Source organism: Podarcis gaigeae (assembly GCF_964106915.1).
Source record: "Podarcis gaigeae genome assembly, chromosome: 4".
Taxonomy (NCBI): domain Eukaryota; kingdom Metazoa; phylum Chordata; class Lepidosauria; order Squamata; family Lacertidae; genus Podarcis; species Podarcis gaigeae.
Window position 1 is genome coordinate 49,615,613 of NC_139677.1, and position 8,622 is coordinate 49,624,234.

Sequence of the window (8,622 nt, forward strand, 5' to 3'; positions counted from 1 at the left end):
AGAGTCATGGCCTCTTATAGCAGAAGCAGCAACTTCAGCATTTAAGTTAGTCATCCTTGACCCCAACTGAAGCAATGGAACATGTTGAAATGTTATATTTTGGTTTCATATATTGTTCATATATTGTTGTTGACATCCATCTGTCTCGAGAGATAATGGAGTGCGCCTCCAGGGGTGAAGTCAAACCACTGTGTTAGTAGTACCCTGGAGCACAAGCCTGGGCAGTGTGTGTGTGTGTGTGTGTAGGTCCTGGGCTGCCCAGACGACAAGATCCCTCCTCTTGGCATACTGATGTGGTCCAAAGGGAAGCAGAACAGTATGTTTGGAACCAGCTTGGCTGCAGGAGTTGCCAGAAGGAAGGCATACAAGATGTCATCCAACCGTCTTATGGACTCCACTCCGGATTTGTGTAGGGTTACTCCTTAGCCTGTCCTTCTGAGGATATCCCACAAGGCAGCAGAGGTTTAGGAATAGAGTTTTCCTTCCCCTACATTCCTAGGTTGATGAGCCCCATCTGCCCCTCACTTTCATGTATTATCAGAACAATTCAGTTCCTAGACTTCAAGGGGATGAAAATAGGAATAATATATTCTGTAATTAGGTATCTCATTTGCTACTTACACAATGGCTGACGGAAGTCATATTTAAACTACTCCTTACAACTGGACACTGTCAAAGACTGCACCAAACATGGAACTGACTTAGTTGCTCTACTTACAAAGAACAACATTTTGGATTTCAGCACAACGGCCGGTGTTCCTGGAGGAGCAATTGGTGGAGCACTTGGAGGAATTGTCAAACAAAACTGTACATTCCATTTCAGCTGGCTGGCCTGATCAGGAAACTGTTTCAATAAAACATGCCACAGAAAAAGACAGATGAACAATCCAGTCTGCGTTATGAGAAATAATACAGAATGTTGTGAAGACGTTAAAACCAACTTACCAGCTCTAGTTTCATAATGTGTACACAGTCCCGGAGAATGTGTGGAGGTGCCCCTAACAGCTTTGTAAAGGCTATTAGAGTATTGGATTTGAAGGGTGGTCCTGCAACCTACAGTGAATGCAATGTGTTATTAGAATTTCTTTAGGCAGCTCAATGATTATTCAATCCTGCTCTTAATCCATATCACAAATCCTACTAAAGTCAAAATAACAGCACAAGGATGTGAAATTCCCATTATGGCAATCTCACAAAGTGGAATTCTCTACAATAAATGCTGGAAAGTTAGGTGAAAACCATAAGAATATGAAGTGGCCCAGTTCATGATCAACACAAGCATCAAACCGGAACATACAAAGGAGAAAAATCACATGGAACATCAATGTCAGCCTGGCAGCTTTTAGGGAGGTGCTGAACTGGCATTATCTGCATGATATGTTCTGCATGATAAGCTCACTGGACATGAATCACATATGTGTGATGTATTATGAACTTATTTTATGAACGTGGTTTTCAAACATCTTATCAAACATCGAATTTTGAGTAAAGTAAGATGGGTTCTCCTGCCAACCTAGCAGTTCGAAAGCACGTCAAAGTGCAAGTAGATAAATAGGTACCACTCCAGCAGGAAGGTAAACGGCGTTTCTGTGCGCTGCTCTGGTTTGCCAGAAGCGGCTTAGTCATGCTGGCCACATGACCCTGAAGCCATACGCCGGCTCCCTCGGCCAATAAAGCGAGATGAGCGCCGCAACCCCAGAGTCAGCCACGACTGGACCTAATGGTCACGGGTCCCTTTACCTCAAGATGGGATACTTACTCTGGTTTCAAAGAATTTCTCCAAAACCTGCAGTTCTTCTTGTTTCCACTGCCCTGCAGTTTCAGGTGCTACTTTTAGCTGCAAGGTCTGGTTAGTTTTAGGGTTGAGGGCAACTCTACATTTCAGGGCATCTGTCTTGAACATTATTACACCTGGTTCATTGGAGTTCATAAGCTGTAGCTGTTTAAAAGCCAAGACAGTTGATTAGAATGCAAGAAATAAGCTGCTGCCCACACCTCATTATACTCTAAGCAGCAGGAGCAAAACTTTCACAAACCCAAGTTCTAAGCATTTTAAGGTTGGCTGCATGTAGCTTGTCAGGTACATCTCCACCTGCCTTCCCCAATCTTGGGTTCCCAATTGTTGCAGTACTACAACTCCCATTATTCCTGACCATTAGCCATGCAGGCTTGGGAAAATGAGAGCATCTATAAACAAGATGCTCTCTATTGACTCAGCAGGGTGCATTGTCTTATGAACCCTCACCTTATCTGCTAAGAGGAAAGTGCTGCTTCTACTTTTTTAAAAACAGCAACCAGTCCTTTTATTATTATTCAACTCTTCCCTCTGGCTTTCCCCTACAAGCCCTGAGATTTGTCAATACAAATTCCTATTTCACTAATCCTAGCAAATACTGAATGGTCCTACACAAATAATAGAGTTTACGGCTTAGCCAAAGTTTGGACCATGTTTTTCCAAATAGGAGTGCTAAATAAGCAGTTTCCCACCTACATTGCTTGGAATCCAGGAGCTACCTGCTGAGGAAACTGATAATGGCGGAAAAGCTGTCTGAAAGCCCACTTGAGCACCATTCCAAATAATTCAAGGATGCAGTCTTAGTTTGCATGGGGGGGGCGGAGCTAGCCCCACCACCACTTACACAAACTGAGTATGCATCCCAAAATTTTCTGCTCAGGACTCCACAGTCAACATGTAAGAGTTCTTTGGCAGACTTGTAGAAAGTATTCCCTATGGGCAGAAAAAATAAAAACCACTGCCCTCAACTTCAGCAATGCAGTATACCAACTCAATGTGGTTAAAACATCACAAATCACATCCCATTTCACACCTCTTAAAATGCAGAATGGTTAACACCTATTAGGCTGTATCCAACAAAGTCATAGTAGAGCTACTAAAAGTAATGGCAGTGAGTCATACAAGTTCATTCATTTCAATGGGCAGAACCCAACATAACAGTTCCGTTAGCACAAGGCCTTGTGGCTGCACAACAAAAATTTACTTCTCTTATTGCACAGAAGCTAGGAGAAGTCTAAATTTAAAGTGATTGTGTAAGGAACTAAACATGTTGATTCCTTACGTACCGGCTCCTGCTGGATAATCCTTTGGAGATGTCTTCTCATGATAACTGATCCAAGGAAACGTTCAAGTGGAGAGCAGAGATAGCTTCCGGCCAGCCCTGGCATAAGCCCGGGGGTGGGAGAGGGCAGAAGAAGAATGTTCAAGGCACTGTGAGTGAGAATTGTGGGTATGGATGCAGCCCAAGAGCGATGAGGTAGTTTACGAGGTGGCGGCATATTTGTTGGCATTACTTGGGAACCTAGTAGAAATAAGAAAAGGCACACCTCACTCTTCCTGTCTAGGGATGCATGGCTATTTACATACATTTAAAATGCTAGGCAGTTCCCTGTAAGACTTGGCATAATGAAACCTTCCCAAACTCAGCACCCCAACAATTCCAAAGACTAAGAAACAGTTAATGGCTGTGTCCAATGCCCTCTATTTCCCTCATGCAAACGGAGAGGATTAACTACTCAGACCACTATTCCAGAGTTAAGGTGATTGCACAGTCACCTTATCTTCAAATCACAATAATGTTTGATTAATGCACTTTGTTTATTTTGTATTAACAAATAACTCAGTCATAGAATCACAGAACTCTACAGTTGGAAGGAACCATGAGGGTAATCTAGTCCAATCCCCTGCAATGCAGAATTTTTTTGCTCAAACCTACAACCCTGAGAATAAGTGTCTCATGCTCTACCAATTAAGCTATCCCTGCCTGTCTGCCTGCCTGCCTTTGTCTAACTGGGTTGCCATAACCATGTCAACAGCATTTTGTAGTGAAATACTAAGTTTGAACATCCCCTCTATTGGCTTTGCAACCTCTTGTTGATATTACTTACTTGTTCCCGCTCTTGGGGAATGGGAAGCATCTGGTACTGGAGAATGTAAAGAAGGGTTCGCTGGTGACATTCCAGGCATGCGTGCTCCTGGAGAGGGACCAGAGACCTGGGGCGAGCCTGGCCAATTCCCTGGACGCTGGCTTGGAGACATCATTGTGTACGGTGAAGTAGGATCTATAGGACCTATGGAAATTGCAAGAAAATTGTAGGCAGCTTTCTCTGGGTGTACTATCTGTACACCAGGATCCATAGCCTTCCTAGACCCTGCCTATCTAAAGCCTAACACATCAAACATGCCTTCATTACGTGCATTGTTTAAGTGGTGAATCTTAAAAAATGAATCCTTTATTGCTCAGTCTATTCATTGATGGGGGGCTTGCTTGCTCTGCTTACCACAGAAGGCTGCAGGACAATGTCTGTTGACTCAAGAGATTTTAGAAACCATTTGCTCCAATTTTTCCTCCCTGCTATGTTGGGGCTGATAAAGACGGTGATTTTCCAGCAGTAGCGGCTCCCGATTAAGTAGGAGCAACAGTTCAGGTGTGTGAAGAAACAGTTGGTGTCATTTCAGAGCCTGCATCCCAACAGGGAATGGAGCGGTGCACTTTCCCAGAGTCAGGAAAAGGGGTTAAAACAAAAAAAATTCCTTCCAGTAGCACCTTAAAGACCAACTAAGTTAGTTCTTGGTATGAGCTTTCGTGTGCATGGGTATCTGAAGAAGTGTGCATGCACACGAAAGCTCATACCAAGAACTAACTTAGCTGGTCTTTAAGGTGCTACTGGAAGGAATTTTTTTTGTTTTGACTATGGCAGACCAACACGGCTACCTATCTGTAACAGGAAAAGGGGTTGTTTGTTTTACGGTATCTGAAGTGTCAGTTTTCTATCAGTATCCAGCTGTACAAGTCATGGGCTTACCATGTGGGCTAGCATAGTTCGTATTTTGTCCCATTGTGATTCCAAGAGATGAAGGAGAAGGAGTTGGACCAAATGATGCTGGTGACGGTGCTCTTAATGCACCGCTCGGAGAGTTTGCAGGATGTAGCGTTCCTAAAGGGGACATTCAGGACAGCAACTACGTTACGTACTGCCCAACTATTCCTCTCCAAGTTTAAAGAGAACTCTCTTTTTAGTAAGTTGTCAAGGTTATTTGAAGGTACAGTGATTTATAAAAACACAGGACGCATCACAATTAATTTATGAAACACCTTAGGAACACTAAATGCCATGAACTGCTACTGGCGATGCATAAAAGGCAGCCGTCTTACCTGGGGACTGCGTGTGCATCATGGAAGGTGACGGGGTGACTGTACTGTGATAAGATGTAGGGGGTGATGTCAATGGGTAAGCCCCTGGTGCTCCTGTCTGTTTTGAAGACTGTTGAAATGAGACCTTTATTAGATATAGTAAAATATAGATCCCAACAATTCTACATGCCTAAATATCTAATGCTTAGAAGTTCTGTCCTCAGGCATTGGACTTCATTAAAGCTGAATTTCTAGAGTAGCATTTCACTTCTTTACACTACCTTTCCACAAACTACCAACATAAGCCATTGATTCCAAGAGCCATTTCCCCTTTCTATTATATCTCCAAGTCTATTGTGTGGTCTGTACTTTACTGCTTCTAGCTAACAGCTTACGCACTGGACATCAACATCCACTCTAACTTACACACGTTGATGTATTAGGCACGTATCTTACACAAATTCAGACCATTACTTCATCCAGTTCAGTGTCTACACTGACTGACAGTGGTTCACTGGGGATTCTGACAGACTACTTAGAACCTCTGGCATTCCATGAATATGCTCTAGCAATGTCTAAGGCCTGGGGAGAGGTCAGTTGCCATCCTCATTCTGCCCCCTCCCAAGGTCTTCATAAATCACCACTACATTTTAAAATATGTTGTTATGTATAAGTTTTCACTTACTGTTGGCCAGGAAGAGCTATAAATATTGCTACGCAGGTACAATAAGGAGGATATGACCTCACTTGCTGTTGTTATCTCTTTGGACATACACATTTGTCAAAAATGATGACCATAATCATAGGGGCTTAGCCTTATACTGGGAGCCTTATACTGCACACATACAACCTGCGGCTGCGGCTGAAGCTGTGATATCAATGAATCCATCATGTCCCCTCCAATAGGAGATGGTGGGTTATCATCTTCATTGACAGATCGTCTTCGTGCATCCTGATTGCTGTCAACAAACATGTTCAGGAATGTCTGTGGATATAGAGTATTCAGATTTATGAGTCAACATGTCTTCCTATTGTATCTACCAGACATCTAGATCAATATTTCAGCTTGTCAGTGTCTGTAGAAGCAGCTGAATTCTGTTCCATGAAAGGGATCATAAATCACAAATCATTGTATTATTTATACCCTGTCCATCTGGCTGGGTTTCCCCAGCCATTCTGGGCAGCTTACAGCATATATAAAACATCAAACATTAAAAACTTCCCGATACAGGGCTGCCTTCAGATGTCTTCTAAAAGTACTCCTTTTAAAGATTTTTCCATACCATTAAAAAATGGCATCCAGGACAGAAGCAAGCTGAAAGTTACTTCGATAAGATCAGCTGCACTACACTTGAAAAAACGCAACTCATAGAAGACTCAAGTTTTTTAAAACGCCATAAAATGATGGATATGACATACTAAGTCACAGAATGGTCCATTCAGCCCAGCAGTGAGCACTCTGAATGGCAGCAGCTCTCCAAGATGTCAGGCAGGAGTCTATTCCATCTTGCTACCTGAATTTGGCTTTCAGTAGCCAAAAAGTATTGAGTAGCAATTGTGAAAACACCCAAAAGTGATCTGAAGGATGTTACTGTCCAAATCCCACACCCAACACTGTCATTATATCCTAAAAAAATGTAGGGAAGGCTATTTAATCCCCTTAGAAATGGACAACCTAGAGTCCTAAAAAAAAAATTATTTCGTGCAGCTGCTGTTGCCAGCTCCTTACAAAGGGCATTTCCTCTTAAGCAAAACTTTCTGAAATATTAATAGGGCCCCAGCCTTATTTAATTACACCGTAAAATAAAGATAAAAAGACCTTTAGTCCTGGTGCAGGGTAAAAGCCTTCCACAATTTTACTGTTGTCAAAAAGGCTGTATGCTCCATCGCGAATTGCCACCACCCCACGGCTTTGACAGTAAATGTCAATGCAGTACATGTTCCGAAAGGCCAGCCTGATGTGTGTGGGTGACTGAGGCAGAATTGAAAAACATTGGTAGGCAGTGTTGGTGCGTTGCGTCAGTCCCAGCATTGGCACGGTTGGGAGCTTATTGATAGCATTTAATGGAGCCTGAGTATCATACAAAACCTGCAAGTAAAAACAAAACTTGTTTAGTTTCACAATAGCCAACTAAATATACTTAGCCTTTAGAAACAATCAACATAAATGCAGCTTTAAAGTTGTTTTTACCAGGGGTAAGAACCTGCTGGCTTATTTATTGTGTATTAAATGTTCATATCAACCTTTCCCACACTCCCTTTCTCTTTTTTAAATCAAAAGCAAACTCTTAACAGCAGGTTAAATATGTAATGACTGAGCTTATTCTCCCCTGCAGCCCTACCCACAAGTCATTATTGGCCTATTGTGCTAAACGATACTCCTGAGAACTGGGAACAGAATTTGTCCTTTGGTGCTTTTTGCATTTTGAATCAAACATTTGTCTTCCAAGGGCAGGTTAGGGAGAAGGGTTAGTTACCTGTAAAAGTTGGACTACATTTGGTGATTTGTTGAACATCTCTTGGAGCTGATGCAGGATTGTATTATGACAGTTACTGCAACCTGAGTTTGGTCCAACTGTTCCTAATGATATGTGGAATTTCTGGTGTGCAGAGTTCCACTGAATGCTGATCTATAAAAAAACAAGAGCTTTAATGGAAAATAATCCAACAACATCTAAGAAAGCAACTGTTTCACAACTCAGCAGAAGGGTGTGCATGTAATCACTAAACTATGGTTTAGCACAGCTAGGAAGAGTAACAGACCCAAATTCACTTTCATTTTCACTTATTCCTATCTTGTTCTTCCCTGTGAAACAGAAATCGTACTTTAAGAGTAAACTAGTTTGTTAAAACAAGCCAGCTTCATTATCCATGGTTAGAAGTTGGCTTATTTAGAAAATGACTAGCATTAATTTTAAACCACAAATCCTGGTTGGTACATAAAGACAAGCTAGAAATCAGGCAAAGTGAAACTAAATCCTGGGTTATCCCTTCTCCAAAAAAATTACTTACTGAACTTCCTTTAGTAGTTCCATAACAAATAATTAGCTTCCGATAATTGTAGATTCGGACCTCCGAGAAAACTTTTAGATGGCTGGGTATTTCTTCATAAAATGAAAGAAAGTGGATGGGGAAAGATACAAAAATAGATATATGAATTGTTTCGGTAGACCTCATACAGCAACACAAGAACAAAGAAGAATGTATTTATGTACCTGGTAAGGATCTGAAATATTCCAACACACATTCATATAAGCGAGCAATGCTATTCCAGTCATTGAGGAACATCTCAACTACTTTTCGTCCACCAACTGGTTCAGATAACTGGCTTTCATATGTCAGGTAAACATGACGGGTAGGTCCTACAAAGTGAAAGAAATGGTCCAATATGGTCAAATCACATTGGCACACAGAAAACATAAGCAGAAAGTAGAGAAGTGCAAGACAGAACAAGTGTAAGTTGGAACACTAA

The 8,622-nt window shown here is 41.8% G+C and overlaps 1 protein-coding gene across 4 annotated transcripts in view; it reads right to left on the reverse strand.

Annotated features, from left to right (window-relative positions):
• Positions 1 to 8,622, reverse strand: part of MED14 (mediator complex subunit 14) — a 36,986-nt gene that overhangs the window by 3,473 nt on the left and 24,891 nt on the right. The window contains exons 18-29 of one of the 4 annotated variants that reach the window (XM_083734169.1): positions 8,366 to 8,512; positions 8,163 to 8,254; positions 7,628 to 7,780; positions 6,970 to 7,239; positions 6,001 to 6,135; positions 5,172 to 5,280; positions 4,822 to 4,953; positions 3,904 to 4,086; positions 3,082 to 3,317; positions 1,760 to 1,939; positions 946 to 1,053; positions 719 to 844 (exon numbers count right to left, since the gene is read on the reverse strand). In XM_083734169.1, the coding sequence (XP_083590295.1) occupies positions 719 to 844; positions 946 to 1,053; positions 1,760 to 1,939; positions 3,082 to 3,317; positions 3,904 to 4,086; positions 4,822 to 4,953; positions 5,172 to 5,280; positions 6,001 to 6,135; positions 6,970 to 7,239; positions 7,628 to 7,780; positions 8,163 to 8,254; positions 8,366 to 8,512 (1,871 nt within the window). Of the gene's footprint in view, positions 1 to 718; positions 845 to 945; positions 1,054 to 1,759; positions 1,940 to 3,081; positions 3,318 to 3,903; positions 4,087 to 4,821; positions 4,954 to 5,171; positions 5,281 to 5,997; positions 6,136 to 6,969; positions 7,240 to 7,627; positions 7,781 to 8,162; positions 8,255 to 8,365; positions 8,513 to 8,622 lie in introns of all 4 variants that reach the window. The other 3 variants (XM_083734168.1, XM_083734171.1, XM_083734170.1) reach the window with 3 other exon arrangements.